The sequence below is a fragment of the Triturus cristatus genome, chromosome 1_2 (assembly GCF_964204655.1).
Source record: "Triturus cristatus chromosome 1_2, aTriCri1.1, whole genome shotgun sequence".
In the NCBI taxonomy this organism is placed as follows: domain Eukaryota; kingdom Metazoa; phylum Chordata; class Amphibia; order Caudata; family Salamandridae; genus Triturus; species Triturus cristatus.
Window position 1 is genome coordinate 773065028 of NC_140580.1, and position 20097 is coordinate 773085124.

Sequence of the window (20097 nt, forward strand, 5' to 3'; positions counted from 1 at the left end):
TACGGTGCGTACACCACCATCGCTTATATTTGGTGCGTACACTGCCATTGCTATGTATGGTGTGAACACCCCCATCGCTAGGTACGGTGCGAACACCCCCATTGCTATGTACGGTGTGTACAACCCCATTGCTATGTACGGTGCGTACACCGCCATCGCTTATGTACGGTGCCTACACCGACATTGCTACTGTACGGTGCGTACACAGACATTGCATATGTACATGTCATTTCCCGTGTACGGGACGGACGTTTTCCGTACAAATCGTAAATCGGAAAGCCGGTCCGGATTGTACTAGTACCGTCGGACTACATTTTTACGATTCGTACGGAAAAGTGTCCGGGTACGTCTCTTACAACCTTTCCCGATCTGATTCGTACGGATAGGGCTGATCCGTATGTACTTTTTCCCGTACAAATCGTACTTCACGGGTCGCACGTGACTTGTACGATTCGTACGGAAAAAGATACGGATACGAGTCATACGGGAAAAAAAAATACAGGATCGGAATCGGCCCCTATGTGTGCGGTGGTCCCGCATGTGCCATTAGGATGTGCATGCCACACTGGCGGGCGCATTCTGCATTTTTTGCATTGTGGCGGGCGGTGCTGTCAGCAGCACCCATCGCAATACAAAAAAGTAATGTGTGCATTTGCATGCACAACGTGGCAGGCACAGCGCGGTGCCTGCCACGTCGTCCATGCAAATGCAGGGGGGTACCATAGGTACCTCCCATGTGCCCCCCAACATCCTGAGGTCCCGTAACCGTCCCCAACTGACGAATGCGCATGCCTTTCCGTGGCGGCAACCCTGCCACGGAAAAGATGCTTCCCGCTACAATTGTAATATGGATGGCGGTGTCTAGTAGACACCGCCACCATATTCAACCCTTTTCTGCCCGGTCAACTCGTCGGCCGGGTGGAAAAGCGGCAGATGGTCTTCCCATCAGCCGCGGTACCCTCCTCCAGCATAATATGGCGGGGGATGATGTCGGGCGGATCGCCACCACCATGCGGGTGGTGGCCATCCGCCCGTCATCATAATAGACCCCTAAATTTCTAATCCAAAATAATGTATATTTTTCCCCAAAATCTTTTTAAAATTTCAAATTTTAATTGCAAAATTCTTAAAAACACCGTATCCCCTTCAAACACGACATCATGCTCAAAAAACAACATTTCATCATTTCAAATTTCAATATAATTTTTTTATACATGTATTTTAAAACACTCACCTCCCTTATCCCCTAAGAACCCAACATCCCACTCCAAAAACAAGATTTCATAATTGAAATTAAAATTTTTTTTAAAAATGTAAACTTTTTAAAAATCTTTTTAAAACACTCCCACCCTTATCCCCTAAAAACCCAACATCTCGCTCCTAAAACAACATTTCATAATTGAACTTTTAAATGCAAATTTTTTTTAAGATTTAAAAAAAAATCTTTTTAAAACACTCCCCACCCTCATCCCCTAAAAACCCAACATCCCGCTCCTAAAACAACATTTCATATTTTAAATTTTCAAAAATGTAAATTATTTTAATTTTTTTTACAATTATTTTAAAACACTCCCCACCTTTATCACCTAAAAACCCAACATCCCGCTCCTAAAATTTATATTACATTTATTTTTTTAACAACATACTACAATAATTATTACATTAAAAACAACATTTTATTATAAAATAATACTATGGCGATATTGTTAAAAAACAATATTTTATACATTCTATATTTTTGATTTCGATATTTTTAACAACACTAACAAATTATATTTTTTAATACCGATATTTTTGAGTCAATATTTTATATTTAGATATTTTACCCAAAAAATAAACCGATATTTTTAACATCGATATATATAACATTGATGTTTTAATATTGTCAATATACTAAATTCGATATTATAGTATATCGATATTAAAAAATCGATATTGTGACCTTCATGAACAGGTGCGCTGGTGACAGCACCACATGGAAAGACTGTGCTGTCTGCAGCTCATGTATAGGCAGGGCAGTGTCTTAAAAAGAGATGCTGTGCCCAGGTTAATGACAGGGCCCAGAACAGCTAATGAAAAAACTTTAATCACACAAGCCTCCTGGAAACTCCAGCCCCTGTCTGCCAGTAGCACGGTCCGGGGTGGGAGAGCAGGGCGGGTTTTCGCACTGGTGGTGCCTGGCGCGACAATCTGTTTTAGTGCCCCACATCCCAGGGCCGGACTGGCGGTAGCGGGCACTGGGCAATCCCCCAGTGGGCCGCACGGGTGGGGGCCGGTTTTGGGCCCCTGGGGGCCGTTTTTGTTACTCGGCCGTTTTTGCAGCATAGCTGCAAAATCCGCCCTGTAACAAAATCGGCCAAAAACGGCCCTGGCAAAAAGTCGGCGGCACCCTCAACCCCCCGGGGGGGGGCGCGGAACTTTGCCAGAAACAGTTTTGTTTCCCAGTCCGGCCCTGCCCCATCCCCATGACCTCCTCCTCAGATTCCCTCACTACCACCCGGTGAAAGGGCCCCTCATCTCTTTTGACATAACGGACGCAGGGAGTCAGTTTGCCGTGACTATATGGAGTAATTTCTCAGGGCCTTATCATGGTTCCCTAACCTGTGGATACATACTTGCTGATGACAGCGCGACCATTACTTATGTACTACCGAGTGATCATTTCGCAATATTAGTGGACATTTGATTCGATTCCTTTTTCTACTTAATTTTGACTCAAGACTATGCGAAAAAGGATTTAGCGCTTTGAAAATATAGACGTAGTATCAAAAACGTCTGGAAGAACCAATCTTTTATACTAAAGTCGTGTTAAGGAAAGACAAGGACCTACAGCAGTCATCAGAATTATACTTTTAATCGGTTCGAAGATTCGAATATGGACCTAGGAGTCTTCATTTATACGGGACAATTGAGTCAATAGGGGAGAAGATACTTTGAGGCCCCCGTGCGAGCACCACTTAAGCCTTGAGGAAGTCACGGTGGTGACAAAACGCGCGTTGGCTGTTTTTGATGTTCTACATGACAAGAATTTTATTTTCAAGAACTTTATAGAAAAAATTATTTTCATGAATGTTTTGATATTTGATGTAATGTTAGTGATCATGTTTTTGGTGATCTATCAGTGAATACATCATTTTTTCAATGATAAACGTATGCTCTCCTGGATGCTCCCTGTGACAGGAGGGATTTCTCTATATCATATTGTTTTCTTGTTTTGAGAGATTTACATATAAAAATTGTATATGTAAATAATTAGAGTGCCAGGGTTTCCATGTCTGGCCCCTCATCTCTCCATATCCCCTTTCTCGCATACATGTCATTTGTTTACAGTGCTAATAAAAGCTAGCTTTACTAATCTTCTCAGCTATCCACTTTAAATACAGATATGTTCTTCCCAGCAGGTATATTAACCCTCTGCGCTAGTTTATGGAGAGTCAAAGCTGCCACTAGACAGAACTCCGATCTCTCTCTCCAGCAGGAACATTAATCTTGAAATTTGTATTGCTGCCTGCAATATGGGCTCCCAAGGAACTCTGCATCAGCTGCTTTTATATCATAAGTTCACTGCGCCCCCACCTGAGGTCAGCCACACCCCCATGCACTGCCCTAAAGCCGGCCCTGTGGGGGGAGGCTGGGGATTCTGAAGTGGGGATCACAGATTCTGGCCTGTAATTCCTGCTCAGCACCTCGCTGTTACGAGTGTTTCTCTCTGGCAGAAAGAGCCCCACAGTCAGTAACACTTGTCAGCATGCTCGTTTCTTCATTGTACATGACACAAGTCTGCAAGCGAGTGCTGCATAAGCTGCTCCTCGGGCGGCATTACCCGCATAGCATGCAAATAGTACATCTGCAAGTATTACGGGGCGATTATTGGTGATTTAGGGCATTACACAAACACTAATCCGTCTTCCTACGAGACAATTTCTGTGAGAAGTGTGACACAAGAAGATGAGCCTGCAGTCTATTTAAAACTGTGCTATCTCTTTCCCATTGGCTAAAAGCGATGGCCAGATTCGACCTTATGTTACTCAAAGGTATTACAGCTAAATCCTAATTGACTGAAAATGAAGATTAAAGGTTTGCACGTGTGACGTAAACTGCATGTGCATTTCTCCAGTTTAGTATAATGATTCATAAAGACCTCCAGCTATTGGACAAGCGTTCGTTTGACAAGTACTGTCCCTGTGTTTACACAGCACAGTTTTTGCCTCGCCCAAAAGCAACCCTTCACAAGCAAGCATTGGCAAAGCCAAAAGGTCTCACCTATGCAAGAGCTATTGACTTTTCCATTGTGTTTTAGCCATGTTGTACACCAGCATGGCGGCTGTTCAGCATGGATAAAAGGTAGTGGCGTAAAGGAGAGTGGAGTGGAGTATCATAGAGTGGAGTGTTGTGGAGTGGCATAGAGTGTTGAGGTATGGCGTAGAGTGCTGTGGAGGTATTAGAGTGCTATAGAGTGGAAGGGCTTAGAGTGTCGAAGAATTGAGTGGCTTAGAGTTTTGTAGAGTGGAGTGGCAGCGAGTGTCTTAGGCTGGAGTGGCATAAAGCAGAGTGGAGTAGAGTAGAGTGGAGTAAAGTAGCGTGAAGTGGCATAGAGGGAGTTGCATAATGTGGAGTAGAGTGGCATAGAGTAGAGTGGCATAGAGCAGAGTAGTGTAGTTGAGTGGAATGGCATAGAGTGGAGTAAAGTGTTGTAGAGTAGCGTAGAGTGGAGTGGCATAGAGTGGTGTATAGTTGAGTGGCATAGAGTGGAGTCGAGGAGTGAAGTTGAGTGGAGTAGTGTGCCATAGACTAGAGTGGATTAAAGTGACATAGAGGGAGTTGCGTAGAGCATCGCAGAGTGGAGTAGAGTGTCATAAAGTGACATAGTTTGGAGTAGAGTGTTATAGAGTGGAGTGGTTGAGTGTGGAGTAGAGTATTGTAGGGTGAAGTAGAGTATAATGGAGTAGAACGTCATAGAGTGGAGCATCGTAGAGTGGAGTGTTGTGGAGTGGAGTGTCGTAAAGTGGAGTAGAGTGACCTAGAATGAAGTAGCATGGAGTACAGTGGTGCAGATTAGATTGGCGTAGAGTGTTGTTGCATAAAGGCCATTTGTTTTGAATAAGGTGGTGTAGAGTGCATTAGCGTAGATTGGAGTGATGTGGAGTGCAGTAGTTTAGAGTAGAATGGTGCACAGTGGAGTGGCATGGAGTGGAGTGGTGCAGAGTGGAGTGGTGCAGAGTAGAGTAGAGTGGCATAGAGTGCAGTGGCGTAAAGAGTAGTGGCTACGAGTACATATTTGAGAGTAAAGTGAAGTGGTGTAGAGTGGAGTTGAGCAAGGTAGAGTAGAGTGGTGCAAAGTAGAGTATAGTGATGTAGAGTAGAGTGGGCAGAATGCAGTGGTGTAGAGTAGAGTGGCATAGAGTGACTGGAGTGCAGTGATGCGGAGTAGATTTGAGTGGCATAGAAGGGAATGGCGTAGATTTCATTGGTGTAGAGTGCAGTAGGGTGGCATAGAGTGGTATAAAGTGCATTGACGTAGAGTGCAGTGGTGTAGAGTAGAGTGATGCAGAGAAGAATTAATTGGAGTAGGGAGCAGTGGCATAGAACCGATACTGGTTGAGGCTAGAAGGCGCTATTTAAAACCAACACAATTTAGATATAAGAGCAGAATCTGATCACGCTTTTAAACCCTCCCCCAGATGAATTCGTATGTCATAACTTGTTTACATTTTTTAAATCTTTTTTAAATTTGCATTGATTGTTTTATGTGTATAGTAATAGCAATCGTTTTGTATGACATTTGTTGTTCTCAGCAGAGAACTAAATCAAATAAATTAAACTTGAACTTAAACTTGAAAAAGGAGTGGCATAAAAAGCCTGGGTTTTGAATAAAGTGGCATAAAGTGCAGTGGAGTAGAATGGTGTAGAGTACAGTGCAGTGGAGTAGAGTAGTGCAGAGTAAAGTAGAGGGGAGAGGTTCAGTGTTGATTGCACTGGTGTAGAGTGGCGTGACATAGAATGGAGTGGCACAGTGCAGAATGGAGTAGAGTGACGTTTAGTGCAGTGGTGTAGAGTGAAGTGGCATACAGTAGATTGTTTCAGAGTAGAGTAAAGTGGCATGGTGCACAGTAGAGTGGAGTGGCATAGGGTAAAAGTGCAGTCACATAGAGTAGAGTGGCAGTGGCATAGAGTAGAGTGGTGTAGACTGCAGTGTTATAGAGTGGAGCAGTGCAGAGTAGATTAGTGTGACTTAGAGTGGATTGACATAGAGTGCAGTGGCGTAGGGTATAGTGATGTACATTGCATTGGTGTAAAGTGCAGTTGAGTGGTGTAGAGTATTGTGGTTCAGAGTGGAGTGCAGTGGCGTAATGTGCAGTGGCATAGGGTGCAGAGTAGAGTGGCATAGAGGTCAGTGACAGAGAGTGCAGTGTTGCAGAGTAGAGTGCAGCAGAGTGCAGTGGTATATATACATATAGTAGGGTGGCCTAGAGAACATTGGCATAGAGTGCAATGGCATAGAGTAGTGTGGTGCAGAGTAAAGCGATGTAGAGAGCAGTGGCACAGAGTACAGTGCTGCAGAATAGACTAGACTGGCATAGAGTGTCGCCATGTAGAGTGTAATGGTGTAGAGTACAGTGGCAAAGAGTGCATTGGTTTTGAGCAAAGTGGTGCAGAGTGCATTGACGTAGAGTACAGTGGTGTAGAGTGCAGGGGTTAGAGGAGAGGGGTGCAGTGGTGAGTGATGCAAAGGGGAGTGGAGTGGTATAGAGTGCAGTGGAGTAGAGTGCAGTGGTATAGAACAGATTGTTGCAGAGTAGAGGGAAGTGGAGTAGATCGGAGTGGTGCAGAGTAAAGGGCAGAGGCACAGAGAGCAGTGCCATAGAGTGCAGTGATGCAGAGGAGATTAGAGTGGCGAAGAGTGGATTGGCATAGAGTGCAGTGGTGTAAGGTGTGGTTGCGTAGAGTGGAGTGATGCAGCATAGAGTAGCGTAGAGTGTAATGGCATGGAGTGCATTGGTGTAAAGTGCAGTAGAGTGGTGCAGAGCTAGAGTGCAGTGGCGTAGAGTGCAGTGACATAGAGTGTAGTGGTGCAGAGTAGAGTTGCGTAGAGTTCAGTGGCAGAGAGTTTAGTGTTGCAGAGTAGTGTTGTGATGTACTGTGGCAACTAGTAGGGTGGGGTAGAATACATTGGCGTAGAGTGCAGCAGCATAGTGTAAAGTGGTGAAGAGTAGAGTAAAGTGGTATAGAGAGCAGTGGCACAGAGGTCAGTGGTACAGAGTAGAATAGACTGGCACAGAGTGCTGGGATGTAGAGTGCAATGGTGTAGAGTACCTTGGCAAAGCGTGCATTGGTTTTTAAGTAAAGTATTGTAGAGTGTATTGGCATAGAGTACAGTGATGTGGAGTGCTTGGGTTAGAGGACAGTGGTGTACAGTGAAGTGATGCAGAGGGGAGTGAAGTGACAGAGTGCAATGGCATAGAGTGCAGTGACACAGAGTAGATTTTTTCAGAGTAGAGTGATGTGGCATAGAGTGGAGTGGTGCACGGTACAGTGGAGTGCTGCAGGGTAGAGTGCCATAGAGTGCAGTGGTGCAGAGTATATTAGAGTGACTTAGAGTGTATTGCCATAGAGTAGAATGGCACAGAGCAGATTGAAGTGGCGTAGAGTGCAGTGGCACAGAGTGCTGTGTTGCATAGTAGAGTGGCGTAGACTGGAGTGGTTTAGAGTGCAGTCCAATCCAAAATTTCTTTATTTCGGCCAATTAGGCCATAAAAGATAGAATCACACGAGACATTTAAAACATCACTAAAAATGCAAACATGATAAAAGCAGTAAAATCAATGTACAAATGTTACGGGCATCTAGAAAATGAAATTCATTAAACAACACAGTTCTTATTTATGTTAGACCTTATATGCCACATAGCCGTTAGAAATTTTGCAACTGCAAACACTATATGCGGATCAGTGTTCGTTTTCAGTATTCTGTACACCTGCTGATGACTCCTAATGCCCAGATTTCTGCATAGTGGGACTAGCCAGTATCTTCTTGGTCTATTGTAAGCTGGGCAAAAGAACAGAATGTGGGTTTCTACCTCATCATGGTTGCAGCACCCTGGACAGATTTTATCATTCTTTATTGTCCAGTTGTGGGTAAAAGTTTTAATAGGGAGAGTCCCTAGCCTCCATTGTATAAACAATTTTCTCGATAGGATGGGAAAAATAATGTCCATAAATCCCTCAAACTGATAATGGTCCTTGAAAGTCAAAAATCGGTCAGTCAAGGACCCTTTGTTAGATGCCGAGACCAGGGAGGCATAACGTTGTTCCCTATATATACCCACAAGGCGTTTGCGGGAGACCCCAAGGCAACCTTGCTCTGGCGAGTCCCATAGTTCGTGGAGTCCCAGCCTATAAAGTTCTTTCTTTATCGAGGCTAGCCAGGTAATTTTGTCGCAGGAGTTCAGATTCATGACATGTACAAGCTCTTGCCTATAGTGTAGAAGCTCAACAGTGGACCAGAGCCTGTGCCAGAACCTTAGTGGCATAAGTTCCAGGTCCTCTTTTATAGAGGGTAAACCCATATCCATTCTTAGAGGAAGAAGGGGTGTGCCTCGGGGGAGGGCCAGGAGGCGCCTTAAAAAATTGTTTTCTGCATTAATAATTCCTGTACCCGCCTTGTAGCCCCAGAGTTCTCCACCGTAGGATGCGGCTGCTTTAGCTTGTGACTTGTACATTACAACTGCCGGGCTAATTGGTTTGTAGGTGGAGGAATTTGCTACCTTCAAAATTCCCCCAGACAGTTGTGCAAGTTTCATACGACTGATTGCTACGTGAGGTTCCCAAGATAGGTTCTCATGCAGCGTTACCCCTAGGTACTGAAAGGTTTTTACTCTCTCCAGTGTAACTGAACTCAGGGATGGATTAGGTCTAGTTTTGGCTGAGGGGTTGAATATCATAAATTTGGTCTTCCCTGTATTTATTTCCAAGCCATATTGGCTACAGAAAAGGCCAAAGCCATCTAAAATCCGTTGTATCCCCATCGGGGATTTGGACAGCAGGAGGGTATCGTCCGCGAACATAATGGCCGGTACCCTCCTGCCGGCCAAAGACGGGGCGTCATTATCATGAACCTTGTCAAGATATGTGGTTTAGAGTGCAGTGGTGTAGAGTAGAGTGGAGTGTCCTAGACTGGAGCGGTTTGATGTGCAGTGGCAAAGAGCACAGTGGTGCAGACTAGAGCAGAGCGGCGTAAAGTGCATTGGCATAGAGGAGAGGGGTGCAGAGTAGAGTAGAGAGGCGTAGAGTGAAGTGGCGTATAGGGCAGTGGCATGGAGTGGAGTGGTGCAGAGTGGAGTGACGCAGTGTGGAGTGGCATAGAGTGGAGTGGCATTGTGTGGAGGGTTGCAGAGAAGAGTGCAGTGGCAGAGAGTGGTACAGAGGAAAGGGGAGTGGCGTAAAGTAGAGTATGCTTGGTGTTGTAGCGCAATGCCATTACAGACAACATATCTTCAATTTAATAGGCCATTACATTTGCACAGACATACTGACAAAAGTATACAGCTCACAAATGATAATGTGTGGCAGTCATCACATAGTGCATTGAATTATTTTCAAATATTTGTTTCCACGATACTTCAGAATTACCAAAAAATAAGTTTCCTTTGTTCTTTCCTAATTTGGATATACTCTGAAATACATGCACAGTTTATTTACAGACTTTTAAATTTAATTGTGTTGTGTTATAGGAAAAATAACATCCTACAGCCTTCCTCCAGCACCACCCCCGATACCCAGCATGATTGTCACATACATTTTCTCACTTTGAAGTCAGAGAAAGAAAAGTAAACGCCAAGCTCCCTTGAAAGACAGAGCCTGACATTGACCTCTGGCTTTGTATGCACAGCAAATGTGACAAAATAAGAACAAGATATAAAAAGGCTGGTTTACAAAAAAAGTGAGCACTGGTGGAAGAGTACAGTAAATAGGTTATGCTCAACGGGAAGGATCAACTCAAACTTGACAACCTAAAACAAATAAATCCAGAAAATAGAAAGCAAGTAAATGTGAATTGCAAATCACAAAGCCAATGGTAAGCAATGGGCCGACTGCATTCCCAGGGAAGCTTTACAAATGTCCCCAAGATGTCTTTAGCAAACGAGACACCTGCGTTGTCTGGTAGGCTTCGACCTCAAAATAACCTGGTTACTATGTGCATGCAATATTCATATGCAAAGCAGATAATATAGGAAACAATGTTGACTACAACGGAGTAACCACGGATCTAAGGCCAGTTATCCAATTACTAATGTCAATTAAACCAGACTCCTACTGCAATGCTTTACTTAAACATACACATCTAAAAACTAAATAATAGATGTACTAACCGTGAAGTAATAAATGTAACCTTTTTTGAGATACAGAGATTCTCCCCTAAACACAATACCCTTCCCAAAACTGCAGCCATCCCTTCTGCAAACTTTGCCCAAGTTAATGTTGCCCTGCAGATACCAAAAATAAGCGCACAGACCCTCCTTTACCGTCGCAGCATAGAAAATGTCACGATGATGCAGTCACTCTTCACTGGCTCAGAACAGGGTGGGTCGTGGTTTTTATCCGTCTGCAGTTTTTAAAGTGAATTGACCCACCCCGATATTTCTGGGAGCTAGTGCGATATTTTAGAAACTGAGGGGCATACTATCAAGGACGGCGTTAAAAACATCGCTGGTTTAGCGGCAGAAAACTGCCGCTAAAGCGGCGATAATGGGCTTGATAATATGCTCTGGAGAATTCCAATAGAAGCCCATGTACACACCGGAACATGGGCTTCTATTGGAATTCTCCAAAGCATATTATCAAGCCCATTATCGCCACTTTAGCGGCAGTTTTCTGCCGCTAAACCGGCGCAAATTTTTAACGCTGTTCTTGATAATATGCCCCTGAAGGAGGCAAACACTGCTCTTCGTATTTGAGATATATTGTGAAAATCAAGAGCTAGCTCGGAGACATTTCGGGTAAAAATAATTAATTGTATCCATTGTAAGCGCATAAAAGCACTCGGGCTTATTTACACACCCCTTGCGCAGCCGGTGCGCCACTTTTTCCCATTTGAAAAGTGACGCACCGGTTACGCACGGATCTTGTAAACAAGCGGCAGCCCCTCGGTTTTTCGCCGTGTTAGCGCATTTCATCACGATGTGGCCCTGCTGTCTATTTGCCAGCTGAATTCTGCGCTCTGATTGGAGGCGCTTTACGGGCCCGCTAAATAAGCGCAGCAGGCCTATCAATTTTTTTGTTTAACCCCTTCACTGCGGCGCGAATTCCGCCGCGGCGCTGGGGGGGTTCGGGGTGAGCGCGGCGCCGCCATGCTCGTGACGGAACCACGCCTTCATGAGTCACGGGCGAGCTGTGCTCATGACGGCGTGGTTCCGTCACGACTCCGCCCACTCAGTATTTCGCCCGCACAGGCAGGGAATTAGTGCCGCGTGGGCGGAGCGGACGCAGCTTGACGGAACCACGCCCGTGGCTCATGACAGCGTGGTTCCGTCATGCGCGTGGAAGGGGTTAAAATGTGTGACTGAGTGCGCGACAGGGGGCAGATTTACAAGAAAGTGACGCATCTATAGAGATGCATCACTTTCCTTGCGCCACCCTAAAAGATGCTTGCGCCACCATGGATGCGCTGTATTTACAATACGGCGCACCATGGCGGAAGGATTGACAGATGCTTCAGAAATTTGGGGCAAAAGTCACGCATTGCTGGAGTCGTGTCGCAAGCACAACACAACTCCAGCAATGCATTTTGTTGCCTAGTCCCACTACGCTGCGTCACTCACAAGGTTTTGACGCAGTGGCGTCCTAAAAGTGATCTTGTAGATTTCACTGCATCACTTTTACGAGGCTTTCCTGCGTAGGAACGCCCCCTGCATACATTATACCTGACGCAGGTATAATGTGACGCAGGGCTTTACAACGTGATGCATCTCCCTAGATGCATCACATTGTAAATAGGGCGCATTGTTTGCACCGCCGTTGAGTCAAAAAAAGTGACGCAATAGCGGGGCAAAGAGGCGCAAGGGGCTTGTAAATCTGCCCCAGGTACATATTCTGCAACACTGCTTGACCCTTGGGGGCAGATTTACAAGCCCCTTGCGACACTTTTACGCCGCCGTTGCATCACTTCTGTGACGCAGCAGCGGCGTAAACCATGCTCCACGTTGCGCCACGTTGAGCCTTATTTACAAAGTGATGCATCTAGGGAGATGCGTCATGTTGTAAAGCCCTGCGCCACATGAAACCTGCGTTAGGTTTTATGTGGGTGTTCCTGCACAGGGTGGGCGTTCTGTCGCAGGAACGCCTCGTAAAAGTGACGCAGTGAAATCTACAAGATTTCACTGATCACTTTCCCGTCCATGCTGCGTCAAAACCCTGTGCCTGCTTGAAGCAGGGGTAAGGAGAGACGCAGCATGTTAGGCATAGGGCGCCCCTGAGCATTGCTGGAGTTGCGTCGCGCTTGCGACACGACTCCAGCAATGCGCCGCCCTTACGCCATCAGATGCGACACGCATCGCCCTATCCTTGCGCGACGGTGCACCGCATTGTAAATGCGACGCACTTGTGGTGGCGCAGGGAGGGAATTGCAGATCGCATCTGTTCTGGCGCATCCCTGCTGATGTGCAGAGATGCGCCATAACTCGTAAATCTGCCCCTTGGTCTGTTTTGCCTTTCACCCCCTCAAACAGAGGTGGGCCAACCCACTGTCTGCGTCAGCTTTATACTATCTGTTTCATGAAGAATGTGCGGTCGATTCCTCAAAGTGTTAATGGTTAGAAATAACCACTGTTTTCAAAAAGAATTGAAGAGAATGGAGAGGAGCTGGAATTGAGAACACCAACTTCAACCCTGAAGGCTTCTCAATGACGCGGGTTCATATTCATAGCAGGGTCTCTTCCTGCTCTCTCTGCTGTGCAAGGTCTCCCAACCTCATTAACATGATTCTTGTGCCTGCACAAGTATGTAAGGATTTCCTAGTTTCAACCCCTGGTCCACAGACAACCGTTCGCCTATATATATATACTGAAGACTAGTGCCACCAAGAAATGTTCACTATCATGCAATTATTTAGTATTAGGCAGATCAAAAGCAACATAGACAAATATACAAGATACACACAAACACACACACACACCACCCATCTGCAATCCACGCACGCTACACATATGCACCACACACACACACAACATAACATACTTACAAACACGTACACACACACATACACACATCACGCACACACACACACTACAAACAAACATGTATAGACGCGCACACACGCCCGGCTGTCATTCTGCAAATCTAAGAACGTGTTCTATGGATTGCAGAATGTGAGAGCTTTTAAATGCTCGTCTTCAATTCCTTGTTTCATCTGCTGGACTCAATGGTACAGCAGCACCGAGTAGCGATGGAATGACAGTCACACCTTGGATGCCCTTGTGCTGGTGCACTTCAGACTAATAAGATTACAGGTTTAAGACAGATAAAAGACTCCGACCTCCTGTGTCTACGCAGGCACAGCACAGGACTCGACACACGCTGACCGATGGGCAGAGAGAGTCCAACTATACGAGGCTGAAACATTTCTTGATTCTGTACCTTCTTCGACATCGATAATGGCGACCAGCAGCCCATTGCTGTTTGTAGCCCTGGTCTCTTTCTGCCCTCTGTATCCAGCTGCTGACCAAGCATTCCAACCCGCAGTAGTGATGAATCTAGCCAAAGTCCTGCTGGATAATTACTGCTTTCCAGAAAATCTGGTCGGGATGCAAGAAGCCATGGAACAAGCAATCAAGAGTGGAGAGACCCTAAACGTGTCTGACCCCAACGCGCTGGCCAGCATGTTCACCACCGGAATACAGGGCTCACTGAACGACCCCCGGCTGGTGGTCACGTATGAGCCACAGCGCCCTGCACCTGAGAAAGAAGCTGTGATGGAACCAACATTGGAGCACTTACAGGCACTCATGCAGCATTCTGTCAAATATGAGCTGCTGGAAGGCAATGTGGGCTACCTCAGAGTGGACAACATCATTGGGCAGGATGTGGTGATGAAAATTGGTTCTCTCCTGGTAAATAATGTCTGGAAGAAGCTCATGCCAACCTCGTCTCTCATCCTTGATCTCCGATACAACACTCAGGGGGAGGTCTCTGGGATTCCCTTCATGATATCCTACTTGGTGGACGCTGAGCCCCGGCTACATGTTGACACTATTTATCACCGTCCTTCAAATACCACCCGAGAGATCTGGACTCTTCCAGCCTTGATGGGGGAGAGGTACAACAAGGAAAACCATGTGGTTGTCCTGACCAGCAAATACACAATGGGCATTGCAGAGGATGTGGCTTATATACTCAAGCACCTTAGTAGGGCCATCACCGTGGGAGAGAGGTCTGCTGGTGGCTCCGTACAAATTGAGAAGATGAGGATCGGAGAGTCAGATTTTTATATCACAGTGCCCGTATCGCGGTCTATCAGTCCAATCACTGGCCAGAGCTGGGAGGTCAGTGGGGTCGTACCATGTGTCGCGGTGAATGCAGAACATGCTTTGGATAGGGCACGAGAAATTCTCTCGGTGAGATCCGCCATCCCTAAACTTGCAAGGAACCTTATTGAGATCCTCAGAACCCATTACTCATTTGTGGAACGAGTTCCTGCTCTAATCCAGCACATACTTACTATGGACTTCTCGACTGTTACATCTGAAGAAAATCTTGCAGCAAAACTTAACTATGAGCTACAGTCAGCTACTGAGGATCCCCGCTTAGTTATCAGGCCCCAACCTGAGGGCCATGTCCCGGCTTTGGACTTTCCTGTTGCAGGCAACCTTCCAGAGAACGAGGCAATCCTTAAAGATCTGGTGGATAGTGTCTTCAAAGTAGATATACTTCCAGGCAACATTGGTTACCTACGGTTTGACGAGTTTGCGGATATATCAGTGCTAGCTAGATTAGGTCCTTATATAGTCAGCAAAGTTTGGGACCAAATTGCAGATACTGAAAATCTCATCATTGACCTGCGATACAATTTTGGTGGACCTATCACTGCTGTCTCCTTGTTGCTTTCCTATTTCCAGGAGACCAGTTCACAGCATCGTCTCTTTACCCTCTACAATAGACTGACCAATACCACTACAGAATATTATGTTGTGCCCAATTTGCGGGGAAAATCCTATGGTGCTAAGAAAGGTGTTTATGTCCTCACTAGCCACATGACCGCCACAGCAGCAGAAGAGTTTGCATATCTTATGCAGTCTTTAGGTAGAGCTACCATCATCGGTGAAATAACAGCTGGGACTTTATTGCACTCAAAGTCATTCCTTTTGGATGGCACACAGCTGAGTCTCACTGTTCCTTTCGTCAACCTAGTCGATAACAATGGAGAGTGTTGGCTGGGCGGGGGTGTTGTCCCTGATGCCATTGTTTTGGCTGACGATGCTCTAGACAAAGCCAAAGAAATTATTGCTTTTCACCCAGAGGTATCTGCTTTAGTCAAAGGAACAGGAGAACTGCTGGAAGTGCACTATGCGATCCCAGAAGTTGCAAGTAAAGTAAGTGCGCTGTTGCGAAGTAAGGGGTCCGAAGGGTCATATCGCTCAGTGGTGGACTATGAGTCTCTGGTATCGCAACTAACTCTGGACCTTCAGGAGACCTCAGGAGATCACCGCCTTCACGTCTTTTACAGTGATAATGTGCCTGAGGCCCCAGAGGATCAAACCGCCCACATCCCTTCTCCTGAAGAGCTGAACCTCATTGTTGAGGCTTTGTTCAAGATTGTTATTTTGCCTGGGAATGTAGGTTATCTACGGTTCGACATGATGGCCGATGCTGAAATCATAAAGGCCATTGCTCCTCAGCTGGTGAACCTGGTGTGGAATAAACTGGTAGACACTGACTTGTTAATTATCGACATGAGGTACAACACTGGTGGCTATTCCACTGCAGTACCAATATTTTGCTCCTACTTCTTTGACCCAGAACCTCTTCAGCATCTTTACACTATCTTTGATCGCAGCACCTCCGCAGATACAGAGATATGGACCCTGCCCAAAGTTGCTGGCGAAAGATACGGCTCCAAGAAAGATATCTACATCCTCACTAGCCACCTGTCTGGTTCAGCAGCTGAAGCCTTTACCAGGGCTATGAAAGATCTCAACAGGGCCACTGTGATTGGGGAACCTACCATAAGTGGTTCACTTTCTGTGGGAACGTACCGTGTGGGGGAGAGCCATTTATTTGTTTCCATCCCCAATCAGGTGGTCATTAGCCCTATCACGGGAAAGGTTTGGAGTGTGTCTGGGGTGGAGCCCCATGTCACGGTGCAGGCAACCGAGGCCATGAATGTTGCCCAGGAAATCATCAGCCTGCGGTCCAAAGTTCCAGCCATTATGCAGACCACTGGGAAACTTGTGGCAGATAACTACGCCTTTAATGACACTGGGGCAGAGGTGGCTGCCAAAATTCTGAACCTCCTTGAGACCCCAGAGTACAAGATGGTCAAATCAGAAGTGGAACTGGTGGAACAACTATCCACCGATCTTCATACCTTATCTAACGATGTCCATCTGTCAGCTCTGCACATCCCAGAAAACGCCAAAGAACAGATCCCAGGAGTTGTGCCCATGCAGGTAAAGCTAATGTCTTCCCATCGTTTTTAAGCAGTAATAACCCTATTACAACCCATCAGTGGTGGAGATACATTTTCTGGTGAGGGCCTCCACCGTGAGTAAAGCCATTAAAAAATTATATTTTCAGACATGGTGTATTTTTATTTTTAATCTATTAATTACATATTCACACAAATGAAAAACAGTTGCAAAATAATTGTTAAATTGTTGTGATATGCAGCTGCTATCCTTGAAAACAGATCAGTGCAGCTTTAAATCCACCAATACACAGTATGATGTGTAAAATGTGTGTTAAGCAAATGGCCAAAAAAAGCCAAATAACTGCAAAGTATTTGTAGGGATTTTTCTTAAATATGTTTCAAATATTTTGGCATAGATTATCCAATGAAGGCCCAATGTAAAAACTATAGTTCAATATTTCAAGGAGGATGTTAAGTACACCACCCAGTGGACTCTTCTAGGGACTTTTTTTTTTATAATGAGATAGTTTTGACGTAGTTATAGGATACATTAAATTGAAAACCATTGTAATAGCCAAAAAAGTAGGAAATGGATCAGCTTGCAGCTTCCACTTCTATGAAATTGTCAATATTTATTGAATGCGTCATGTAAGTTTAAATGGATTCCGTAGCACATCTAACATTCGAATTGTGGAAAAATATGTAGGTTTGGAGATGGAGAGACCCAAGCAGCGGGTTTTCTTTGGAAGAATCTTGACAAGAACAAGTTTGAATGTCAATTCTGTCCTCCCTAAATGGTGGGCTGTTCAGAAATGCATTGTGAAATCGTACAAAGCAGACAAATATAAGGATGAAATAAAGTAAAAGATTGGCCCTGACGCCTTGCCATTTCCAGATATCCTCCTCCAGCATTAAAATATGGCTGATAAAGGAAGAGGTAGTTTGGTTAAAACGATAATATGCGCAGTAGAATGGTACTGTCCAATGTGTCTGCTTCACAGGGGACACAGCGGGAAATCCCTTTCAATTGTGGAATTTGTACACCTTTTGCGATTGCTTTGAAGAAGACTGAACCTGTGAAATGTACCCATGATATAATTACTGGCTACCTCATTACACCACTCAACACTGTAAAGATAGCAACAAAGACAGAAATGAAAAAAAAAGTGTTTCTTAAACATCAAGATGCAAGGATCTTGCCCAGGTGGAGATATCGGCGGCATTTCCGGACCATACAGCTGCCACTTTAAGAAAGCAAACTTGTAGGGGCAGATTTACAAGCCCAATGTTCCACTTTACGCAACGGTGGTGCAAACAATGCGCCCTATTTACAACATGACGCATCTAGGGAGATGCGTCACGTTGTAAAGCTCTGTGTCAAATTATACCTGCGTCAGGTATAATGTATGCAGGGGGGCGTTCCTACGCAGGAAAGCCTCGTAAAAGTAACGCAGTGAAATCTACAAGATTTCACTGCGTTACTTTTAGCACACCACTGCGTCAAAACCTTATGCCTGCTTGAAGCAGGTGTAAGGAGTGACGCAGTGTAGTGGGAATAGGCCACAAAATTAATTGCTGGAGTTGCGTCGTGCTTGCGACACGACTCCAGCAATGCGTGACTTTTGCCCCAACAGATGCGCCAGACTTTCTGATGCATCTGTCAATCCTTTCGCCATGGTGCGCCGTATTGTAAATACGGCGCATCCATGGTGGCGCAAGCATTTTTTAGGGTGGCGCAAGGAAAGTGACGCATCTCTATAGATGCATCGCTTTCTTGTAAATCTGCCCCCAGGTGTTTATTCCTGCGACAAATATTTTAGAGGCAGACTCAGGTCACTTATAAGTTTATGTATGTTCAGCTGTTAATATAGGCGTTTTGTCTCCCCTGTGAGATATCATAGATATCTAGAAAGAGTCTTGAGTTGTCTGTGATGTAACTTGGAACCCAAACGTGAAAACCTCTCTTGTTTTGTGTATCCCTCCCTGTAACTACTGTGGATAACAGTCATGAGGAAGCAGAACATTGCTTTTCATACCTTTGAATACAATACATCAAAAAGGTCCCAATAAAATATACGCAGCATCCTGCCATCTTCTTCCACTAAATTCAGTAGTCCCTCAAAATAAAAGTCACATATAGATGAAACTCTACCACCATCACCTACCTCCCACTGGCCTACCGACACTTCCTCACCAAACTTTTTACATTTATCCCTGGCATACTGTCACAGAATCCCACCAGGGCAAAATGAATATACAACTGGCATCTTAACACCTCCCCCAAAACTACAACCTCCCACAATCCGACCAGATGTTTGAAAAAAAAACCTGACTTCTAATGAACCTCACACATGCACCACCCTATGGGCCTTCACTCTCTCTCCAAGTATGAGTGTTGTAATCTTACTCTCAATGAAACGTCGACAATGGCAATGTGAGTACCTCTGCGAGAATGAGACAATGCTTAGTGGTATCATAGTGCTGCCCTTGGTCTGCAAACACCCAAGACAGTCAGGAGAAATTGGAGCATGGCAGACTCTCAATCACCTTTCCACCATCTCCTCAGGTCCCTGGAGTCCCCATAGAGAAGGTAAAAAGCATTCACTGAAACACCCCAGCTAAAACAGGTTTTCACTAGGCCTGTTTGGAATTTTAATCAAGCAAGCGGAATTGGAGAATTTTGGCAACTAGGAATTACTTTTGTAAGGCAGAGTTCCTGCTAAAATCTGCCAATCGCTGCATGGAAGATTTGTTTCCCGTTCGAGCAACGCAATGACAACGGGAACTGTGCAAAGCTTCAGAACGCGAGCTAGGGGTTGTGAGCAAGATTTAGCATCCCCTGGCGTGACTTCAGGTCGCTAGGAGGACTTCTGGCTAGATTTTATGACTGCAGGCATCCGCAGGTGTTCACGGACAGAGGGCTGTTTCCTGAGTAGATTTTCTACTCGAGCTGCAGCAAAATCAATTCCAAAATAGTGTGGTGCCATTCACACTAAACTTTCAGTGTGGAATAAGCTACCGGCACTAAAATCAGACCATGGGAAACGCAAAGTGCATTTTTGGCCCATTGTTGGAACTCCACGGAATCTCGTCGAGTTTTTATGTAACTCCACGTGATACCAAGAAATGAAATTCTGCAAGTTCCTCCCAGGCCTAATTTTTATCCATGAAAAGTAGGAACAGTGAATAATGAAACATATTTTATGCTCCTGTTACATCATAGCAGTATTTAACCAGAATACCTTTAAGATACCTTATAATGCTCTTGAAAATGCATGTCACTTCCAATATTTTGTTGATTCTTAAAGCTGTAGATGTTTTGAATACATACATCTTTTAGCTGAAACTGTTGAAGTGCAACTCTTCAGTTTCACACAGCAATTTACAAATTGATAGTATTCATGGTTACTGCAGACACTCACATCAACGTTTGCAGTGCACACTTTTCTTCCATGCTCTACAAAAGGAGTACTATTT

At 45.1% G+C, this 20097-nt stretch overlaps 1 protein-coding gene across 1 annotated transcript in view; it reads left to right on the forward strand.

Moving 5' to 3' along the window:
* Nucleotides 1-13556: 13556 nt before the first annotated feature.
* RBP3 (retinol binding protein 3) overlaps nucleotides 13557-20097 on the forward strand; it is a 129289-nt gene continuing 122748 nt past the window's right edge. The window contains exon 1 of the mRNA XM_085608777.1: nucleotides 13557-16660. Coding sequence (XP_085464903.1) covers nucleotides 13649-16660 — 3012 coding nt within the window. The 5' untranslated portion in view covers nucleotides 13557-13648. The remainder of the gene's footprint in view (nucleotides 16661-20097) is intronic.